The sequence below is a fragment of the Cyprinus carpio genome, chromosome A20 (genome assembly GCF_018340385.1).
Source record: "Cyprinus carpio isolate SPL01 chromosome A20, ASM1834038v1, whole genome shotgun sequence".
Taxonomy (NCBI): Eukaryota; Metazoa; Chordata; class Actinopteri; order Cypriniformes; family Cyprinidae; genus Cyprinus; species Cyprinus carpio.
This window is the reverse complement of record NC_056591.1, coordinates 26194415-26219261: the sequence shown is the minus strand read 5'-3', so window position 1 is coordinate 26219261 and position 24847 is coordinate 26194415. Positions and strand designations below refer to the sequence as shown.

Below are 24847 nucleotides of genomic sequence, written 5' to 3'. Positions count from 1 at the left end.
ATAATAATAAATGTTCAAAAAATTCTAATATGTTTTGTTTTGTTTCAGTTTGATAGTAGAAAGTCTGAAGAATTATTACTATTACATCCAGACATTTTTCTTTTAAACTGTACTTTTCTCATCAAAACCTACGGTTTAGAGATAGATTTAATAGATTGGATTTTATTATGGTATAATCAAAAGTGAGTCATGTGTCTTTCACTATACGCATTATGAGACTTTTATTAAGTGTTTGTAAGCGCCCCCTTTTTGTCGTCAGTGGTAGAGTCCAGTGACGTTTGCAGCGGCAGTAATGGCTGCTTCTCTCACGCCGTCGATCTGAAACATCACGTTACCATGAATTTAAGATGATTTTTCAGCGATTTCCGCCACTTAATATTGACCAAACCTGCTGAGATCAAAAGTAACATAACGAGACACGGGTATGCACGTTTTAATGTACATAAAGCAAGTCAGTTTTTAAAGTAAATCTCTTCAATGGTTTGGCTGCTTTGTGTTTTCATCGAGTTCAGATTATTCTGAAAGTTACTGTAGAGTTACTGTATCATGGATGAAGGTTTATGAATATTCAGTTCATTCATTCTTTGCCCTTCTGCCTCAATCTGTGTCCTGAACTTATAGTTCTGTAGTTTTTTTTTTTTTTTTTTTTGCATATTCGTTACTATTGTATCATAATTGGCTGGTTTTAGATAATATTACCATAGTATTTGGATAAGTATAATGAGATATCATGATTATGGTAATGTATTCTTGCCATTTAAATGGTTTTCCATTGTGGTGCCATTACAATACCGTGGTTTTACCAATATTTATAAAACTACGGTAGTACTGAATGATTGATTTAAAATATTTCAGACGGCAGAATGACGTCCATTATCAAGCTGACGGCTCTCTCCGGAGTCCAGGAGGAGTCGGCTCTGTGTTACCTGTTACAGGTGGACGAGTTCCGCTTCCTGCTGGATTGTGGCTGGGATGAAAGTTTCTCCATGGACATCATAGATTCCCTGAAGAGGTACGATCTTTGGACAGTGAGGTGGTGTTATTGAGATCACTTCCTGTATGTGATGTGTATTTCCTGTGCTGTGTCTGTCAGGTATGTGCATCAGGTGGATGCAGTGCTGCTCTCTCACCCCGATCATCTGCATCTGGGCGCTTTACCGTACGCTGTGGGCAAGCTGGGGCTCAACTGCACCATCTACGCCACCATCCCCGTCTACAAGATGGGCCAGATGTTCATGTACGATCTCTATCAGGTGAGGTGGACCGGTTTCAAAAGAAGCACTGATTATCATTAGCTCATAACTTTGAAATACGGTTCTTCTTAACTGTGTCAAATTAGTCACTTACAAGGAAAGGCCATGACCGTTCGTGGCAGCATTTATATGATGAAAATCACATAAAACTCAAACAAAAATGAACACATTCACATATACATTAAAAGGGTTACTCCACCCCAAAATGAAAATTTTGTCATTAATCACTTACCCCCATGTTGTTTCAAAGCTGTAAAAGCTTTGTTCATCTTCGGAACACAATTTAAGATATTTTGGATGAAAACCGGGAGGCTTGTGACTGTCCGAATAATTAGGGCTGTGCAAAAAATCGAATGCAATTTTCATGCGCATCTCATCAGTAGAGACGCTCCTGTTATTAGTAGTATATCTCCAGCACGTGCGTTAAGATCAGGGTTGCCAGGTTTTCACAACAAATCCTGCCCAGTTGCTTCTCAAAACTAGTCCAAAACTAGCTCAATCGCGTTTCCAGGAGGTTCCCCGATAAAAATTGCATCCCGGGGTTCGGGGTTGCCTTGGTAAAATTCACATTTTAGGGGCTAAATATCACGTTATTGGTATTGGGGTCGCTTTAACCCGCAAACATGAAAAACAATACACAAAAAAAAATTGCCTCGAACATGAAAAACAACCGCAGACTTGGCAACACTGGTTCAGATGGAGCGGCATTTACTACACAGAGCCGTGGTCTACCGACAAGCTACACAGAATCGCTTTCAAAATCAACAAAGAATTGCCTGCGATTTTAAAATTGATTTTGTGTAGATTGTCAGTGAATTACGGCTCTGTGTAGTAAATGCCGCTCCACCTGAACCAGTGTTGCCAAGTCTGCGGTTGTTTTTCATGTTCGCGGGTTAAAGCGACCCCAATACCAATAGCGTGATATTTAGCCCCTAAAATGTGAATATTACCAAGGGAACCCTGCCAAAAATGTGTATTTTTATCGCCCGGTACGAAACGCGATTGGACTAGTTTTGAGAAGCAGTTGGGCAGGTTTTGTTTTGAAAACCTTGCAATCCTGATCTGAACGCACATGCTGGAGATATACTACTAATCACAGGAGCATCTTTACTGAGGAGATGCGCATGAAAATCGCATTCGATTTTTTGCACAGCCCTACGAATAATCCATCTGCCATCAGGGATTCAACCGGAACATTATGAAGCGATGAGGATACTTTTTGTATGTGAAGAAAACAAAAATGACGACTTAATTCAATTGTTGAATAAAGTTGTTATTTTTGTTTTCTTCATGTACAAAAAGTATCCTCATCGCTTCATAATGTTACGGTTGAATTACTGATGGCAGATGGATTATTCTGATGATGATTTTCATACTTTCCTGGACCTTGACACTATTATTTACTTGGCAGTCTATGGGACAGACACAAGCCTCCCGGTTTTCATCCAAAATATCTTAAATTGTGTTCCGAAGATGAACGAAGCTTTTACGGGTTTGGAACGATGTGGGGGTAAGTTATTAATGACAAAATTTTCATTTTGGGATTGAGTATCCCTTTAATAATCGACACAAACATACAATAATTAGAATTTTCATATTCAAACCCTTTTCATGTCAAAATTTTAAGAAAATTAATTATTTAACAATAATAAAAAATAGCTGTTTCTTTTAAATAAATTAAATTAAATTTATTTATTTTTTATTTTTCAATATAAAAGTTATGAGATAAAATTTGAGATTGTTGATAATAAAAAAAAAAAAAAAAAAAAACTTTTAGTGATTGTTTCTGAGAGATTGTCTAAAAAAAAAAATAATAATAATAATACAAAAAAAAACATGTCCAGGTCGCATTACCCTAAAATGTGTATATATATATATATATATATATAAATTATTATTATTATTATTATTATTATTATTGTTGATTTTTTTTATTTTTTTGCGTAAGGAAAATAAATCCAATTAAAGGACCAATAAAAAATGCACATTTCCCCCAAAACTACCTATTACTGTAATGCATCCAGATGTTTACCTTTTGAGCTGAATTCCCATTATTCCCAGTGGTGATTTGCTATAGTAAAAATTTTAATCAGCATAAAGGAAGTACAGTTAAAATGATTTATTATTGAAATTATTTTCACATTACAGTAATGATAAAGCATTTTTTCAGGATGGGAATTTAGGGGCTAAAATGTACTTGATTATCATGAAAATAAAGTCAGATTTAATAGATTTAGATGTGACATATTAGACGAAATGTGATAACATGAAGTAACTGCACTTTATTAAAATGATTTTACTTTGACAGAGATTTATGATGCATCATAGACTTGTTGTTAGATTTTGTAGTGTTCGATACTTCTCACTTTGAAGCGTTGATGAAATATTAATTGTTCCATCTTATTTGATCTCATAGTCTCGACACAACACAGAAGATTTCAGTCTGTTCACACTGGATGACGTCGATTCAGCTTTTGACAAAATCCAGCAACTGAAATACTCTCAGATCGTCAACCTGAAAGGTGAGAAACGTCCTCATTCACATGTGCAAAAAGAGACATTACGAAGCTTTAATAATCCAAAAGCATGATGATGTGTTCTTTTGGACATCTTGAAAGTTACTCATAATTTATTAACGAATAGGAAAAGGTCACGGTCTGTCCATCACCCCACTTCCTGCGGGTCACATGATCGGTGGCACTATCTGGAAAATAGTGAAGGACGGAGAGGAAGAGATCATCTATGGTGTGGATTTCAACCACAAGAGGGAGATGTAAGTGTGAAAGAAATCACCTGGAGATAAAATTAATATGTATCAGAAAGTTTCATGTATTAACAGCCAATATTTGCACCCTGGATTCGATATTCAGAGGTATTTTTTCTCCTAACCCAATAAAAACACACAATGCACTGTTTTGCCAAATACATTTTTTAATGCTATTTTCTCAAATAATAATTTGTGATCGAATAAATAATATTTATTATTTACTAATTAATAAACTAATTAATCAATGCTGAATTCACAACACTTATGGCTGTTAATTAAAAATCAAACCAAACTTTTGATACAAAAGTAGCTTTAATAAAGTGAAATAAACACTCAATTATAAAATTCAAATACTAATTAATATGTAACTCAAAATATAATAACAAATAACTCAAATATATAATTATAAATGTTTTTATTAGATATCAATTTATTTGAGAAAATATGAAAAAAAAAACACATTCACCTATACATTAATAATCAACACAAACAAAATTATTTAAATTTTCATATTCAGACAATCTCAAATTGTATGTCATAATGTTAATAAATAATATGAATAAATAAAAAAATGTAAGCAATTTGACATTATTTGAATATGAAAAAATTAATGATATTATTTTTGTGTTGATTATGCATTTATATTATTTCCTCAGATATTTAATAAACATTTTGAGTGATTACATTTTAAATGATTTGAATGATAAATTTATTAGAAATATTAAGTTATCTTTAACAAAGCTTTAAATAATAAAAATAATTAATAAATGCTCAAGTCAAAACTATTATGACTGTTAATTCAAAATCAAACCAACATCAGATAGATATATAGCTTTAATAAATGAAATTAACTACATTTTAAATATCTGGGGCATTTTGCCACTTTCTCTGCCGTTTTTGTCCAAATTCTGGTTAATTTCTGATGCTGGTGTGGAGTAAAGCAGTTTTTACATGATGTTTGGTGTGTCCGATCAGTCATCTGAACGGCTGCTCCCTGGAGAACATCAGCAGACCGTCTCTCCTCATCACGGACTCCTTCAACGCCTCGTATGTTCAGCCTCGCAGGAAACAGCGTGACGAGCAACTGCTCAGTAAGTTCAGACTAAACCAACAGTAAAATGAGTTTGGTGATTAGTCATCAGACTTATTTGCTGCAATGAAGCCGACTTCCTAATGCTGTTATTTTGGATGAATGTGATATTTGACCTTCTATTCCAGCCAATGTCATGGAGACCCTCCGCGGCGACGGGAACGTGCTGATCGCCGTGGATACGGCGGGGCGAGTGCTGGAACTGGCTCAGCTCCTGGATCAGATCTGGAGGACCAAAGACGCAGGACTGGGTGTTTACTCGCTCGCCCTGCTCAACAACGTCAGCTACAACGTGGTGGAGTTCTCAAAGTCCCAGGTCTGTCCGTCACAGTCGAATCCTTCATAAATGTTGTCTGTGTGGTCTACAATAATATCGTAATTGTTTAATGCTGTGCAAGCTGCCATTATAGAGTATGTCACTCGCTTTGCAAAAACCAAACAGCTTTCACTGCATCATATTTAATGACGTTGGTATACCCCCAAAATTCAAGACAGACAGTGCCATTTTTCCCACATGAAATTTGTCTTACTTTTATATCATATGAACGAGTGCTGTTTTCCTGAATATCAGCATGATTGCAAATGTTATATTGATCTTATGAAACAGCTCATTTAACAAAAAGTTAATATTTTGTTACATTTCATCCTTTTTCTTACAAATGTTATAAAGTTATAAAGTTGCAGTTCTGATTTTTTTTTTCTCTGAAATGGACGTTTAATCTCAGAATTGTTGAGAATTTGCATTTTTCTCAGAATTGGGAAGAATTTTCTCAGAATTGTAAAGAATTCAGACTTTTTTCTTTGAATTGTAAAGAATTCAGACTTTTTTCTTTGAATTGTAAAGAATTCAGACTTTTTTCTTTGAATTGTAAAGAATTCAGACTTTTTTCTTTGAATTATAAAGAATTCAGACTTTTTTTCTCTGAATTGTGAAGAATTTTCTCAGAATTGAGAAGAATTCAGACTTTTTTTTCTCTGAATTGAGAAGAATTCAGACTTTTTTTTCTCTGAATTGTAAAGAATTCAGACTTTTTTTTCTCTGAATTTAAAGAATTCAGACTTTTCTTCTCAGAATTGTAAAAAAAAATTCTGACTTTTTTTTTTCTCTGAATTGTAAAGAATTCAGATTTTTTTTCTCTGAATTGTAAAGAATCCAGACTTTTTTTCTCTGAATTGTAAAGAATCCAGACTTTTTTTCTCTGAATTGTAAAGAATCCAGACTTTTTTTCTCTGAATTGTAAAGAATCCAGACTTTTTTTCTCAGAATTGTAAAGAATTCACTTTTTTTTCTCAGAATTGTGAAGAATTTTCTCAGAATTGTAAAAAATTCAGACTTTTCTCTGTATTGTAGAGAATTCCGTTTTTTTTTCTCAGAATTGTTAAGAATTCTGAGTTTTTTTTTTCTCTGAATTGTGAATTCTGACTCTTTTCCTCAGTTATGAACAAATTAATCTTTTTTCTCAGAATTTAGATTTTTTTTTTCTCATAATTGTGAAAAATTCTGACATTTCTCAGAATTTCTCACAGTTGCAAATTTACGTGTTATTGATTACAAAATGTAAACAAGAAAGTTTCTTGTTTTTTTTTTTGTTTTTTTTTGTGTGTCCCCAAACAATACAGAACGGTGCTTTGTTACTGAATGAATCTGTGTTTTGAACGAATCAGTTTAGTTAATGATTCAGTGACCTACTGAATCAGTTGTTTCAATTAAACATTTCTTATTATTCTAATTGAATTTATTTATTAAAATTAAGAATTTGACATAAAAGTGATGAATCTATCTAATAAAATTATTTTTAAAAATCCTATTATAAAGGTAAAAATCCTCTGGAAATCAGTTTGAGAATGCAAATATTGCTTATATTGAATTTGAAAGATTAAAAACCAGCACAATATCCCATGAAATATCTAGATTTTTTTTGTGTGTGGAAATTTTGCACGTGTTGCGCGACGTGTCAGTAATTCGAAAGCTCTGGTGTTTTCTCACAGGTCGAGTGGATGAGCGATAAACTGATGCGATGCTTCGAGGACAAGCGCAACAACCCTTTCCAGTTCCGCCACCTGTCGCTCTGTCACAGCCTGTCCGATCTGTCCCGCGTGCCCAGCCCGAAGGTGGTTCTGTGCAGCCAGCCCGATCTGGAGTCCGGCTTCTCACGGGAGCTCTTCATACAGTGGTGTCAGGACGCCAAGAACTCAGTCATCCTCACCTACAGGACCACACCGGGAACGCTGGCCCGCTACCTCATAGACACCCCGGGGGAGAAGAGGATTGAGCTGGAGGTGAGGCCATGAACTGTATCACTGTGCTGTCAGTGCATTAAAAACCATTAACTGATTACATTAAAGGGATAGTTCACCCAAAAATTACATTTCTGTCATTAATTACTCAACCTCATGTCGTTTCAAACGACCTTTATTCATCTTCGGAACACAAATTAAGATACTTTTGATGAAATCCGAGAGCTCTCTGACCCTGCATAGACAGCAACGCAACTGAAATGTTCACGGACCTAGAAAATTTTGGTGAGTACCTTGACGCATGTGCATGCTTTCCCTGAACGTAAACAAGGCACAGCACATGCGTGTTCTCCATCAGCAGCGTTGTTTACGTTCAGGGAAAGCACACGCATGCGTGGTGGTACTCACCAAAATGACAGAAGATGGTTACTCTGGGGAGAAGAATTGTTGAATAAAGTCGTTATTTTTGTTTTCTTTGCGCACAAAAAGTATTCTCTTAGCTTGGCAAAATTGAAGTTGAGCCACTGATGTCACATGGTCAGAAAGCTCTCGGATTTCATCAAAAATATCTTAATTTGTGTTCCGAAGATGAATGAACAATCACTTAACTTCACATTCACCTAGGAAAACCATCCTGATATGTGTGATTTGTTTTTCTTAGAGATTTTTTTTTTTTTTTTTTTAACTAATCCAGATAAGAAAACGTTGTCGACTGGAAGGACGAGAACTAGAGGAATACGTGGAGAAAGAGAAAATGAAGAAAGAGGCTGCCAAAAAACAGGAGCAAGCAAAAGAGTGAGTGAACAGCGTTTATTTGAAATATAAAACAGTTGTAACATTATAAATACCTTTACTGTCACTTTTGATGGATTTAATGCATCCTTGCTGAATAAAGGTAACTCAACTAAACTTTCCGACCACGTTTATTTTATTTTATTTACGTTATTATTCTTGGAACCCAGTCAACCTATTTTAAACTATACTACTTAATTGTTACATATTATGTGAATATAAAGATATTATATATTATGGCGCACAATATATTTTGTTATTGAAACAATTTATTTAAATTTAGATCTAAAACCATAAAACTGTTATTGTTGTTGTTTTTATCGCATTATTATTAATAATATTTTTGAATAATTGATATATCCTAACAATGTCCTGTGATGTGTAACTACAATATGAATATATATAGTAATTAAACATTTTTGCACACCACATTAATTGAGGATATATGAGACAATTTGAAAGGAACTACTGAAGTCAAAAACCTAAAATATGAACTTTATGCAGTAATATTCATGTTAACCTAAAGATATTGAGAACAGCACAGTTCATGAGCATGTTATATAATAACCAGCGTCTTCTGTTATCATTTTTTCACTTTTATGCAGCACTGTAAGGAAGTCTCAGCTGTTTATGGTTTAATAATCCCATTACTATTATTAGTTCAGCTCTGAGTTTTAATAAGAGCACTCTGTGTTGATGGTCAGGGTGGACATGGACTCGAGCGATGAGAGCGATATGGAGGATGATCTGGAGCAGCCGGCGGTGGTGAAGACCAAACATCACGACCTGATGATGAAGGGCGAGGGCGGGAGGAAGGGCAGCTTCTTCAAACAGGCCAAAAAGTCCTACCCCATGTTCCCTACACACGAGGAGCGGCTCAAATGGGACGAGTATGGAGAAATCATCAGGTGAACGAGAAGAATTAGAGTTATTCCCCTTTAAAAAAAATCATGCAATTTATGGGTTTGTGCTACTATTTACTCCATAAACTAATAAGAAGTGTTTTATAAATCCTTTATAATATGTATTGTTGTTTACCTTCTGTTTCATCTCATGTTGGTGTAATATTCATGTTCTGTGTTTACTCTGGAATGACCTCTGACCTCTAACCCTCAGGCCCGAGGAGTTTCTGGTGCCTGAGCTCCAGGCCACAGAAGAAGAGAAGAGCAAGCTGGAGTCTGGACTGACTAACGGAGAGGAGCCGATGGAGCAGGACCTGTCCGACGTGCCCACCAAGTGCACCAGTATCACACAAACTCTAGAGATCAGGTGAGGATTCATTTCATCAGCAGTCTGACTCTTATTACTGATAATGATAAATAAGTTAAAAAAATCTGGATGAAAGGTCATAGAAAAGAATACCTACATTGTGTGTGTGTGTATATATATATATATATATATATATATATATATATATATATATATATAATATATCTATAAAATAATGGTTTTTTATGTAAAATATGCATTAAAGTTTAAAATAAAAAAAAATTTGTTAATGGGTTTTTTATGTAAAATATGCTAAAATACAAAGGTTACTAAATTCAAAAAAATTTGAAGCACAAGAAATGGGAAGAAGCACATTGAATTAAACATCACATTTTGAAGTAGAAAGGCTGAAATAGTATTTTCTTGTAAAATATACTCTAATAATCTTCAAAAAAAAATCAAAAAATATTTTTTTTAGAAATTATATGATTAGTATTTTTTTATATTTTTTTTATTTTGCACAAAATGCTAAAGTTAAAATTAAAGATTTTCAATATAAAACAGGCATCAAACCTACATTTAATTTGTCCAATGTATTAAAACTTTTAATATTTTTGACTAAATATTAGCAGATTTGTGTGCTACAGCAGTGTTCAAGATTTTTTTTACATTGCAAAAAAAAAGTATTTTAAAGTAAAAAAAAATAATTATTGTTTAAATGTTTTTAAGAGGATAAACTGTAGTAGAAAGCAGTGTTTAGGATGTGGCCTGCAGGTGGCGCTCACCCTGTCGTCTGTGAGATTGTCACAAATCAGCACTTGGTAAATGTGTCAGGCCTTTACTAAGATGTACACAAACAACATATACTAAACCCACATAAAAATAAAAATACTTCTCCCAAACACACTCGGATGACTGTTTGCCAATATGCTGCTGTCAGTTTTAACAGAATAATCAGCACTTACGCCTAATAACCCTCCATCCGTCTCTGATGAATTGCTCTTCTGTGGTTTGTGTTTGTTTGCTGAACTGAGAGATAATGTGAGTTCAGACTCCGCGAGTGATTCTAGTCTCCAGTGGTGAGAAAATGTTTAAAAACATTGGAGATTTGAGCTAAATTTAATGCTGATGCATTTGCCAGCATTTTACAATTATCATTTTATCAATTTTAAAGATATATATATATATATACATACAATCATAGAAATACAATCATAGAAATATATATATATATATATATATATATATATATATATACTCTATATATATACTTTTTTATATATATAAAATTACCTCAAACATCAGAATGAAAATTATAATATTTCAGAATAAAGATAGACATTTGAGCAAAATATCTGCTAACATTTACTATTTTTCATGATTTATAGTGTAAATGAAATGTATGGAAGGTATATGGAAATTAGTAAAATTATTATATAAATTATGCATAATTATTATATTATAAAATGTAATAATTAAAATAAGGTGTCAGAGTTTTTCAGGTTCCTACCATTTTTAAAAACCTCATCAAATAAGAGGTAGAAAAACTTTTTATGTTTTTATTTTGTAAAGTTAAACGATATATTGTGTCATTCTACTGGTACTGAATCTTCAGAAAAAGAATAATAAAGACATTTTAAATTAATTGTAAAAATTAAAATATTATATTGTAATATAAGTAAATATTGTAATTATAAAATTGTATATGTTTTTATTATCATAATAATATACAACTAATTTTAAATAAATGAATGTGGAAAAAAATCTCTTATTAATATTTTGGTAAAAAAAAAAAAAAACAAAAAAAAAATGAAATTTAAAGTCTGTCTACTCTAGGTTTGAATCTAAAAATGTGAAATACTTTTATTTTATTATAGAGTAATCATACTGTGATAAGTCATTCATCTCTGTCAGTGTTGTGATGTATGTATACTTTTTTCTTTTCCGAATGATATTGTTGTATTGTTTGGTCATACTTTTATGGCAGACTGACCCAGATACGGCGTATTGATTCATCTGTTGTGTCCCTCAGAGCTCGAGTCACGTACATCGATTATGAAGGCCGTTCTGACGGCGACTCCATTAAGAAGATCATAAACCAGATGAAACCCAGACAGCTAATCATCGTTCACGGGCCGCCGGAGGCCAGTCAGGACCTGGCCGAGTCCTGCAAGGCCTTCAGCGGCAAAGACATCAAAGTTTACGTGCCAAAACTGCAGGAGACGGTGGACGCCACCAGCGAGACCCACATTTACCAGGTAATAATTCTGTCTGTCACACACAACCTCAAATTAAACAATTATGTGTGTTTCAACCACTTTATATATATATATATTAAAATTATATAAATTCCAACTAAAATGATATATAGAGGACTTATATATATCAGTATAGTTAGCATTTCGCAAAGTAAACATATAATTAGGACCATACATTTTATCATTTTAAATCACTTTTTATTGTATTATATCACCTTTTTGCTTTGCAATTTTATATTTTCCACTTTTTTTATTTTATTGGTTGTAACAATTTTTATATTATATATATATATATATATAGATATATATATATATATATATATATATATATATATATATATATATATATATTGCATTCAGTCTCAATTAATATTCGGTAAAAAAAAAGAAATAAAATAATTCTAAAAATATATTTAAAAAATTCGCAAAATTAATTTCCCTTTGGGATGAATTAAGTATCTATCATCATCATCATGTTGTTAAAAATATACACATTTTTAATAAAAAAATAATTAAAATGACCAAAATGCACAACAAAATTCCTAAAACTTTAACTGAAGTTGAAAACATAAAATATAACAATAAAATCTAATTCAAAATATCAACAAAAACTATACTTAAACTCATTTTATTTCAGCTAGTCACAAAGGCAACATTTCTCCTTTTTTTAAGCTTGCTAAAGTATGACTAAAATGAAATAAGATAAAACTAATAAATAAGAAATACTACATAGACATATTAAAAAGAATAAACAAAAAAAAAAAAAAACATTACTAAAACTTTAACTGAAAATAAAGTGAAAACAAGTGTGACGTGCTAAACTCCATCTTACTGGTCAATATATAAATATTAAGATATCAAATATTTCACTAAAGTTTCTGGGAGCGTTGAGTTGTGAATGTTTCAAAACAGCATCATTTATCATGATGTGATTCTCTTTAGATATAATCTCTAACGTTCCACAAAGTGTCCAGTCTTCTGAAATGTTCACAGACTAATGGAGCTGTAAATGTGTCTGTAGGTCAGACTGAAGGACTCTTTGGTCAGTTCGCTGCAGTTCTGTAAAGCCAAAGACATGGAGCTGGCCTGGATCGATGGTGTTCTGGACATGCGGGTGGAGAAGGTGGACACAGGTGTCATCCCGGAGATGGGAGACGCCAAAGAGGAGACGGAGGACGGAGAGCCAGCTGTGGACGTGACGCCGGACCTGACGACTGAGCCCAGCGCCGCGGCTAACCAGCAGGCCATGAAGACTCTGTTTGGAGAGGACGAGCGGGAGATTTCAGAGGAGAGCGACGTCATTCCCACACTGGAGCCGCTGCCTGCTCAGGAGGTGAGAGAGACCAGACGTCTAACCTGAATATTATCCTTAACTAGAACTTAAACCATTTTTGTTACTTGGAATTTTTTTTTAAAAGTTAACTTACATAAAATATAAAAATATATACTACTTTTTTTTAATAACTTTATTTTAACTAGTTTCCAAATGACATTTCTCATTTTCATTAAGTTGATGTACTAAAACTACTGAAACTAAAAAATAATCTTAAAAAAAAAAATGTAAAAAATTAAAAAAATTAAAAAACAAGATTACTAAACTAAATACTAACTAAAATTAAAGTGAAAACATAAAAATAAAATTCATAATATTTACAAAAACTATAAACGTAATCATAATGTAATTATAATTATAATATATTACAATATAATATAATATATTTCCCAAAGCAAAATTTCTCATTTTCAACTTAATTTAAGTTGAAGTAACAAAATAACTATAAATAAACTAAAATTAATAAATAAAAATTAATAACTGCTATAAAATATAAAAAAAAAATAACAGACAAAACCACAACAAAATTTACGGAAGAGCATTAGGGCCAAGCAATAATAAAAAAATAAAACCATCTCGAGATTAAAGTCATTATATTGCGAGATTAAACTCGTTAAATATTGAGGAAAAAAAAGTCGAAATACAATCTTGAGAATAAACTCATTAAATTTCGAGAATAAAGTCGTTGTGTTTCGAGAAAAAACTCGTTAAATTTCGAGAAAAAAGTCGAAATACAATCTTGAGAATAAACTCATTAAATTTCGAGAATAAAGTTGTTGTGTTTTTCGAGAAAAAAAGTCGAAATGAAATGTAGAGAATAACGCATTAGATCAGTGTTCATTGCATAGCCTATAGAGGACATGGCAGAGGGTTGGATCACTTAGTCAAGCTATATTTTAGACTTTCTTTCAGTTACAAAGAAATACTATCAACTTTAGCTAATTATGACACAATAATAATTAGCACCCGAGAACTTTTAAAGAGAGAATTTGGCAAGCAGTTAGGTCTTTTTAGAAGAAAAAATCGTCCCAATTTGCGCGATGTAGGCTACTCGCTTTTGTCCAACATGAAATGGACAACCAGAGGACAAATGCAAGGTTATCGCTGGCTTCACCCAAAATGCACTCTGGCACTTGGACAGCTATGATAAATTAAAAAACCGTACGGCATTGCCATTAATGGTGTGTAATGTAATGACTTTATTCTCAAGTTTGTATTTCGACTTTTTTTCTCGAAATTTAACGAGTTTTTTTCTCGAAACACAACGACTTTATTCTCGATATTTAATGAGTTTATTCTTAAGATTGTATTTCGACTTTTTTTCTCAAAATTTAACGAGTTTAATCTCGAAACACAACGACTTTATTCTCGATATTTCATGAGTTTATTCTCAAGATTGAGTTTTTTTCTCGAAATTTAATGAGTTTAATGTCGCAATATAATGACTTTAATCTCGAGATGGTTTTATTTTTTTTTATTATTGCTTGGCCCTAATCCTCTTCCGTAAAAATTACTAAAACTTTAAAATTGAAAACAGAAAATATTAAAATAAAATCTAATTCAAAATATTTACAAAAGTCCTGAACTTAAACTAATTGTTTTTCAGCTAGTTGCCAAGGCAACATTTTTCATTTTCATGTAGTTTAAGTTGAAAAAAATAATAAAATAATTACTAAAATAATTAAAACTAAATAAAGTAAGAGTAATTAATAAAAATTAATTACTACTATATAGATATATTTAGTATAAATAGATATATACTATATATTTATAAAAAAAAAAACATTAGTAGTAATGACAAAAAAAAAAAAAACATTTATAAAACATTAACGAAAATTAAAATGAAAACAGAAAATATGTGAATAAAATGTAATTCAGAATATCTGCAAAAACTGTAAACTTAAACTTTTTCTATTTCAGCTAGATGCCAAGGCAGCATATCTCATTTTTGTTAAGTTTAAGTTGAATTACGAAAATAACTAAAACTAGTAAATAAAAATTGATTATACTATATAGACACATATTTTACATTTATATAATACTTAATTACACACACACACACACATATATAAACGAATAAAAATCGCAAAACAACTAAATAAAATTACAATTAAATTGAAAACCGAAAATAATCTAATTTTAAATATTGAACAAAAATATCAATGATATTGAAGTAACACTCGATTTATGGCTTGTTGGTTAGAGAATGCAATTCTGCTGCAATGCTAAAATGATAAAATTGAGATAAAATGAGCTCATGATGAAGGTTGAAACAAAGCTTTATATTATACAGCTGATCACCAGAGAAAAGACATTCGGATAGATCTGCTGACTTAAGAAACACAGAAAAGAAGAACAAAAAACATGGTTTTTTTTAGAACACACGATAAAAAACAACTTCTCCTCATCCCCAGGTCCCGGGTCATCAGTCTGTGTTCATCAACGAGCCTCGCCTGTCGGACTTTAAGCAGGTTCTGCTGCGTGAAGGGATCCAGGCGGAGTTTGTGGGCGGAGTTCTGGTGTGTAATAATCTAGTGGCTGTCAGGAGGGTGAGTGGAATCAGATTACGCCCCACAGTATGGAAATCATCTCTCATGAATATTTGATCAGTGGCCGGCACATTATAAGCCGTACAATCAGGATATGTTCTCAGTTTGTGTTGCAAAAAACACACCTGGATCCAGCACCTCTGGGACATCGCCTTTAAAGACGTGCAGTGCATTGATCTGTACATATTGGAAATGGAAAATTCAAGTGTAAATAATACAGTTATGTATATATAACCTGCAGCTTGTCATGCTGCACACATGCACACAAAGTAAATCCGTTCAGTGAGTTCTTACTAAGCTGTCAATGCAAGCAGCATTGGCATCGTCTCTTATTTATGAAAAATACTACACTTGCCTACTGTATCCCACAATGCAGTGCTTCTGAACACCTCACTGCGCTGCTGTACAACACTGACCTCACTGACCCCTCTCTCTCTCTCTCTCTCAGACGGAAGCAGGCCGCATCTGTCTGGAAGGCTGCCATTGTGATGACTACTACAGGATTCGTGAGCTGTTATATCAGCAGTACGCTGTAGTCTAACGGATCTCAATCAGCTCCAGGCCCTCCTTTCATTTCCTTTCCTGTTCTAGGTTTTGAGTTGTGTATATTTTATTATTGTTTCCCCCCGCGTTTACAAGGCAGACGTTCTCTCTGAAAGTGATCCAAAATCAGAGAGCGTCTGTCTGGACTGAAGAAGAATTGATGCTTCAATGTTTTTGTTCTGGATGCAAAGAAATGTTTGAGCCTTTTTTTTTTTACCCCTCAGATAAATTTTCATAATGAAACGTTGTGTTTGTGTGGGTTTGTGCATTTACATTTATTCATTTCAGTGCTCTTATATAAAATATCTAGGGCTTGTTCAGAGTAGCATACTACCATCTGCAGTGTTTAGTATGTTATTTTCTGCGGAGTATGCTTATTTTCTGTATGGCTGTGCATGTAAATATGTACTACATTTGCCGAAATTTGGAGTTTATTTCATGCAGTTCTGAATTTATATCGAGTTAAAAAAATTTCCTCATACACTTTTTCTCAATACTGCGTGAAAGTCAGAATTGTGAGATATAAACGCAAAATTGCATGAAAAAGGTTCTGAATTGATTCTGAAGTCTTTTTTTTTTTTTAATCTCTTGGCGGAAACTAGCCTGCATAATGGGTACAATATCCCACAATGCAATGTTCTTGAGTTGACCTTACCGTTAGAATTTGGTGAATGAACTAATAACAGCTATTATATTTTTAACTTTTTTGATTCATAATCTGACAGCCGAAGTTAAGAAATGTTTGCTTTAGTCAAAAGGGCAAAACAACAATTTATTAAGTTAACTAGATGCCACATGAGGTCATGTGACAACAATTTTAAAACATTCATCTTTACATGATGCATGCCATTTTACATGTTTTTTGTTTTTTATAAATATGAATGAATACTGCACATTATGCAACATGTTAGTATTTCATTCAAAACATATTCTTCTAGCTCTGCATTTTATACATGTGTGTTCCCTAGAAATCTAACTAGTGACCTTTAACACTCAACCCTATGAGGACGCTGGGATCATAATAGTTCTTTCTAACACGCTACACAAAAAAGACACCATAAATTATTTGTATTCTAACTGCCCTGTTGTACTGCGTGTCGTCTTTGAGCTCGTGACAAATCCACGTCATGCCCTCTTTCCTCGACCTGAATAACTGATCCAGGGTCAAAGCTTCCTGCGATATTCATAAATATTTCCAGCACGGCTGATCCTGAGTCAGCTCTCTGAACGCACGATCTGCCAGCACAGCAAACATTATGGCCCAGATACGTTTATTCTCATCTCTATACAAAACATTCAGCAATAATATGGGATTAGTCGCTTCTTTTGTCAGTTTTCACTTTCTTTGCTACTTCACAATTGATTGGTATCTGTATTTTTGTGTCTCCTGAAACATAAAAAACTGCCCTAGATTGTATTTCCTCTTCCACCAAGCTCCAGCTCGTCACAGTTGACCGGGCATCTGTTGAACCTAGATTCATCTGTCAGGCTCCCAGATGATGGAGTGTGACCCATCAGGCCAGAGAAGATGCTTCCACTGACCCACGGTCCTCCCGGTCGAGCTGTACACCTTCCTGACTGACACTTGGCACTGTGATCTCAGTCTTTACAGGACCCTTCTCGTGCTCAAATTGAGCATAAAGGTCATATGGAAATGTGTGTGTTGAAAATAAGAATGTTGATTATGTGCAATGCACTTCAGTTTTTGTATAACCTACTGCTCTGCGCTTTTTATTGACAGCAGCAGCACTTCAGCCTCTTTAAAATGTTACAATTGCAAAAATCTGTGTAATTTTCACATTATAACCCAGCTAACGGAATGTTCTCAGAACGTTCTGTCAAAGTCTTAATAATGTTTGAAAATCATTTGCATAAAATGTTATCTATACATTTCTTGGAACTTGAAATAATATAACTGGACTTTTATCTTAAGATTTTCTTAAGTACATTAAAACATGTTTCAGAATGTTCAGATGGCATTTATAAGTAACTTTGCCATAATGTTTGCAAAACAGCACAAAAACGTTATTTATACAGTTCATGAAACATTTTTTTTTTTTTTGAAAAGTTTTAGTGGGACATTTGTCAAACCTTTTTAAACTGAATTTTAAATGTTATCACGTTTTTCACAGTGTACAGAGAACATTTAAAGTAACGTTCCCATAATGTTTGCAAAATGTTAGCACAAAAACATTATCTGTACATCATTCATGGAAAGTTTTTTTTTTAATTAAACATTCAAGTCAAGTCAAGTCACTTTTATTGTCACATCACCACAGCACATGTGCCTTGGTGAGTGAAATTCTTGGGAGCGTGCACCAGAAATTGCAGAAACAGTTAACATATAACCATACAGACTTCAACAGGTGAAAATATGCACATACATATAGTCAGTACACACAGTGTACTATTGGACATACTTACAGTTAGCACTACACATTATACACTATACACAGAATGTACACATTCTACATTATGTAGACATATATACGCATGAAAATATGCTAAGGTCAACAGAGTGTACGTGGGCTGGATACAGAAATGTTATGGATGTGCATGGATGGAAATCCAGTGGTAGCAGGTAGATTATTGTATTAATATTTCGGTGTTGAACTGTTAAAGTTAAAGTGCAGTGTGTGGCATACCATATTGTGGAGTATGCTGTAGGGTGTATTAGTTCAGACTGTTCATAAGCTTGAGGGAAAAAGCTATCCCTCAGTCGGGTAGTGCGGGATCGGAGGCTGCTCCCCATAATGTTTCCCATAAAATCATTCGCACAAAATCAACATTTATACATCGTTCATGGAACGTTTTTCTGAAACCATTTAGTTGGGCATTCATCAAACATTTTTCTTTTTTTTTTTTTTTTTTTTTTTTTTTTATTATCTACTTGTTTTACAATATTCAGAAAACATTTAAAAGTCATGTTCCCATAATGTTTGCAAAATGTTATAACAAAAATGTTATCAATGCATCATTCATGGAAAGTTTTTTCTGAAACGTTTTAGTTGGACATTTGTCAACTGCTTTTTAAACATTATTACTTACTACTTGTTTCAGAACGTTCATATGACAGTTAAAAGTAACATTCCCATAATGTTTGCAAAGCATTTATGCAAAAATGTTATTTATACATTTTTTATGGAACACTTTTTTTCTGAAACGTTTTAGTTGGACATTAGTCAGATGTTTTCTAAACAGATGTTTTCTATTGCTTACTACTTTCAGAACGCTCCCATAATGTTTGCAAAATGATGAAATGGAACGTTCCCTTAATGTTTTCTCTAACATTAACATAACAGAGAAAAAAAAATGTTTTCAAAACATTTAAAACACTGGACTTTTTGAACATTCACAAATAACTCAGTTGGAACTTTGTTTAGCTGGGAAGAGATTTACAGACGGTCAGGAGCGCAGTTGAGCCGGACTGAGTGACCGTCTGCACCTTCTCCTCTGTTGCATAATAGTTATATACTCTAGACATGTTTAAATGTAAAGAGTTCATGTGAACACCGTCCTCGTGTTTTATGTCCCCCAGAGTAAGTCAACTCCAGTAATCCTCTCTGTGAAAGAGTTGAAGAGATTTAGAAAAGGCTTGTGCGATTCCTTGCTAAAGTGGAGCATGATTCCAGCTCCACCACTCTGCTTTTCATTTTGATAAGTGACGGGGACCGGCAGAAATGTCCCTCAGCTAATCCTCTTAGCGTTCATAATGCTGACTCTGCCTTAATGGACCTGACAGCTGAGCTGTAGACCAGACTGGCCAGAAATGGACCGTTGTGTTCCTGAAGCACAGGGTTCAGCCGCTCATCCTCAGCGGAGGCGAGATGGCAACATAAGCGCTGTACTAAAGCTAAAACCTACCTAGACAGCATTTTAAGACATCATCTCCCAGTATGACAGCTGTTTAGGAAGGTATATTCCTCCTTTTACACCAGATCTGAGACTGTCCTGCTGAAAATAACAATAGAAACCATCACAGAATAATGGAAATTGTATTGGTTTTAATGGAAACTGTAATGGTCTCTAATGGTAATTGGTCACCTTCTACTGGTGGCTTGTTAAAACCACCAAATGGAATATATCTCAAAACACACTACAGGAAACCATTTTTAATGGGTTTAATACTTGTAATGTTTGTAATGGTTTTTGTAGTGGAAACCACTAGAATTTCTGTGATGGTTTCACTGTATTAAAAAAATAAATACAAGATGGCATTTTGATTATAAAATTTTACCAGTATTTATGTGTGCTATATTGTATATGTTTATCAATGTAAGTATCGTGTTATTAGCTTAGCCACATGCTAATCACACCACAGTGGGATTGACTTCTAATTGAATCTGAATTCAATTAAAAGTTTGTTTTGAGTTTTATTCAAATTTAACAGTTTAGAGAATGTGAACATAGAAAAAATAAATAACAAATGTAATTTTTTTGGTAGTTACATGAAGTTTCTTGTTTTGTGTTCTCATATTCGAAAGTGTTTCCAAGTACAGCTTAAGATCTGTTTTACATAAAATAATATTTTTTTAGTGGACACAGGTCAAATGCCTTCTGTTTGCTGATGATCTGAGGGGGTCTACAGCAGCACCTTTGATTGACAGCATTTAAACCCACTGTTTTTACTTTATAGAATGTGGATTTGTTTATAGAAACAGATCATCCATAGCATTATTCATTTTTTACAAACTGTGAAAACGGTTCCGTATTAACTTATCTTTTCCATCTTCAGTCGTGGTGCTCCTCTCAGCAGGTGGGTGAGATTGTTAATCACCCACGAAACAGTAAATGAAACAGTAGTTTGGAGCCAACGAATGGCATCACTGTGTGTGGGATCTTTTAAATGTTTACAGAACAAGCGGGAACCCAGTGTGCCTGTAGCTTTCTCTATTTCTGTTTTATCACGTGATAGAAAGTCAAGCCGTATGGCTGACTCGTCTAATCTGCGGCCTGTTATGCATCAAACAAATATGCCATGCCATCAAGTTAGCATTTTTAAACATTTGCTCACTAAAATATAAATAATTTCTGATCAATGACTTAACCACAAACAACCTGGATTTTATGTTTCTAAATGAAACATGGGTAGAAGACAGCTGCAGAGCAACGGTCCTCAATGAAATAACCCCTCCTAACTTTACTTTCATGCGTGTATGCAGGACTGTTAGGAGAGGTGGAGGTGTAGCTGCTCTATTTAAAGATGTCTATCAATCCAAGCAAGTGTCATTTGGTCAGTACTTCTCTTTTGAATATCTAGGGATTGTGCTGAAAGGTGCTCCACGCATTCTGTTTATCATTATTTACAGGCCTCCAAAATACTCTTCAGCCTTTGTTGAAGAGGTCACAGAAATGCTATCAATGGTTTCCTCAGAGTTTGACTGTTTTGCTATTGCAGGGGATTTTAATATTTACATAGATAATGCTGAAAACAAAACTACAAAAGAAATTGTAACTGTTTTAAACACTTTTGACCTGATTCAGCATGTGCATGGACCCACACACAAACGTGGACATACTCTAGATTTAATCATCAGAAGGGCTCTAAACATTTTATCCATTGTTATTAAGGATCTGATCACTTCTGTATTTTCTTTGATATATTGATCTCTGCTAGCACTGAATCTAGATCTGTCTCTGTCAGAAAGCGAAGCATTAATGAGAACACTAGTGCGCTATTTATGAAGGCTTTATCTTTAACACCAGGCATTTCTGCAGACTCTGTTGATCTTCTCCTTGATTCCTTTAACTCAAAAGTTAAAAATGCTATTGATGACATGGCTCCTGTGAAAGTCAGAAAGAAGACTGGCAGACAGAAATCAGCTTGGGGAAAATCCACAGCAGTTCAGAGTATGAAAAGACAATGCAGAAAAGCTGAGTGAATGTGGCGGAAGATGAAACTTGAAATTCACTATAGCATCTATAAAGACTTCATGCTTTTAATGTGAAACTAGCCACAGCTAGACAGACTTTCTTCTCAAACCTTATAAACAGTAACTTAAACAACACTCACACTCTTTTTGCTACTGTCGAGAGACTGACAAACCCCCCCAAGTCAGATTCCCACTGAAATGCTCTCCGACAGCAAATGCAATGAGTTTGCTTCCTTCTTTTCTGAGAAGATCAATAATATCAGGAAGGCGATTAGCACATCCCCAAGTTATGCAGAGGTAAGACATATTTGACCGCAATATCAAAAAGAAGATACTATGTCTGCTTTTGAAGAAATTGATAGCAAAATTTTGGAAGAGATAGTACAGCACCTTAAATCATCAACCTTCTATCTTGACAAACTTCCCACATATTTTTTTAAAAAGGGTGCTTAACTGTTTAGAAGCAGATCACTTAGAAGTGGTGAATACCTCACTTCTTTCTGGGACTTTTCCAAACTACCTAAAACTGCAGTTGTTAAACCCCTTCTGAAAAAGAGCAATCTTGATAACACCATATTGCGTGACTATATTCCAGTAACAAATCTTCCTTTTATAGGCAAGATTACTGAAAAGGTAGTCTTTAATGAGCTGAACAATCTGGTTTCCGACCACATCACAGCACAGAGACAGCGCTCATTAAGATAATAAATGATATTCGCTTAAATTCTGACTCTGGCAAAATATCAGTGCTGGTATTGCTAGATCTCAGTGCTGCGTTTGACACTGCCGATCATAACATACTACTAGAGAGACTGGAAAACTGGGTCGGGCTTTCTGGGATGGTACTCAAATGGTTCAGGTCATACTTAGAAGGGAGAGGTTATTATGTGAGTATAGGAGAGCATAAGTCTAAGTGGACGTCCATGAAATGCTGAGTCCCACAAGGCTCAATTCTTGCACCGCTCTTGTTTAGCCTGTATATGCTCCCACTAAGTCATGAGAGTCATGAGAATAATGAGAAGAACCAAATTGCCTGTCACAGCTATGCTGATGATACCCAGATTTACCTAGCCTTATCGCCAAATGACTACAGCCCAGTTGACTCCCTCTGCTAATGCATTGATTAATAGTTGGATGAATTTTTTTTTTTTTTTTTTGGTGTTTTTTTTTTTTTTTTTTTTTTTTTTTTTTTTTTTTTTTCTTTTTTTTTTTTTTTTTCTTTTTTTTTTTTTTTTTTTCTTTTTTTTTTTTTTAATAGTTGGATGTGCCAAAACTTTCTTCAGTTAAACAATGAGAAAACTGAAGTCATTGCATTTGGAAACAAAGATGAAGTTTTCAAGGTGAATGCATACTTTCACTCTAGGGGTCTAACAACTAAAAATCAAGTCAAGAATCTTGGTGTGATTCTGGAGACAGACCCTAGTTTCAGTAGTCATGTCAAAGCAGTAACTAAATCAGCATACTGTCATCTAAAAAACATTGCAATAATTAGATGTTTTGTTTCCAGTCTAAACTTGGAGAAACTTGTTCAGCCTTTATCACAGCAGGGGTGGACTATTGTAATGGTCTCCTCACCGGCCTTCCCAAGATGTCCATTAGACAGCAGCAGCTAATCCAGAACACTGCTGCCAGGATTCTAACTAGAACCAGAAAATCTGAGTCACACCAGTCCTCAGGTCCTTACACTGGCTTACAGTTATATTTAGGATCGATTTTAAAGTACTTTTACTCGTTTATAAATCACTCAATGGCCTAGGACCTAAATACAAAGCAGATATGTTCACTGAATATAAACCTAACAGACCACTCAGATCATTAGGATCTAGTCAGTCAGAAATACCAAGGGTTCACACAAAACAAGAGGAGTCTGCTTTTAGTTATGTCATCTGCAGTTGGAATCAGCTTCCAGAAGAGATCAGATATGCTAAAACAATAGTCATTTAAAGGCAGACTCAAAACTCATCTGTTTATCTGTGCATTTATTGAATGAGCACTGTGCAATGTCCGAACTGGTTGCACTATATTTTATGTATAATAATTTTCTATTCTTTCTATTCTAAAGCACTTTGAATTACCATTGTGTATGAATTGTGCTATATAAATAAACTTGCCTTGCACTTTCTGTTTGCAAAAGTCACAGTCTTCTGGATGGTTGCTATGCAGTTGCTAAGGTCTTCTGAGTGCATGCTTGCCTTTGCAAACAGTTGTAACATTTGGATGGTTTGCGTTGGTTTGTGACGATTATAAACTAATGATGAAAAAAGTGGGTTATGCTGATGTTAATGTGTGAAAGTGGGCAGCATTAGCTGCTAGTAAAAGACGCTAATCAAAAACCCTCCGGTCAAGATTTCAAACCACAGTCAGCAGAATCAAATCATGCTTGATTACATTTTCCCTCCTCTTTACAGCTAATCAGTGGAATATGGGACATGGTACCATGGTAATACTATTTCTATTTAATAATTTTAGAGTGTTTTTTTTTTTTTTATCATCCAAAGTGCATGGCTTACAAATATCGGAACAAAATTTGCACCGACTGCAAAAAACGAATTTACATGATTGTTCTAATTTTTTTATTAATTAATTAAATTTTATTTTTATTTTTTTTAGCATTACATTTAATAATAAAATGCATTATGGTCCTATTTTGGGAAATGGTAATTTTTGCAGCAAAATTTTGGAACATAGACTTACCATGGTTATGACAAATTGGCATTATTTTGTTCCCATTTAAAAAAAAAAAAAACAACAACTGGGTATGTTTGCAATACATTACCATGTATTAACAATAAAATTCCCCCAGATGATCTCGACTGAATTGTTATATTTCTGAGGTGATAGAGTTCCAATAACCTGGTTAAAAATGTTTCCTAATGAGAACAAGATACAAGAACTACACTCAGGCTTTAGCTTCTAAAATAAATAAATAAATAAATTAGGGC

At 33.9% G+C, this 24847-nt stretch overlaps 1 protein-coding gene across 2 annotated transcripts; it reads left to right on the top strand.

The window, feature by feature from the left end:
- Positions 1 to 251: 251 nt before the first annotated feature.
- Positions 252 to 16275, top strand: LOC109112819 (cleavage and polyadenylation specificity factor subunit 2-like). 2 transcript variants are annotated; one of them, XM_042778391.1, is made up of 15 exons: positions 252 to 422; positions 856 to 1012; positions 1094 to 1253; positions 3670 to 3775; positions 3897 to 4026; positions 4996 to 5111; positions 5239 to 5426; positions 7100 to 7390; positions 8043 to 8143; positions 8845 to 9048; positions 9257 to 9409; positions 11382 to 11607; positions 12629 to 12940; positions 15355 to 15489; positions 15938 to 16275. In XM_042778391.1, exons 2-15 carry the CDS (start codon positions 864 to 866, stop codon positions 16028 to 16030), a joined length of 2364 nt encoding a protein of 787 aa, XP_042634325.1. In that variant the 5' UTR covers positions 252 to 422; positions 856 to 863; the 3' UTR covers positions 16031 to 16275. The 2 variants fall into 2 exon arrangements, with proteins under 2 accessions (XP_042634325.1, XP_042634326.1); XM_042778392.1 differs by having other exon boundaries at positions 252 to 423; positions 852 to 1012.
- The last annotated feature ends 8572 nt before the right edge of the window (positions 16276 to 24847 follow it).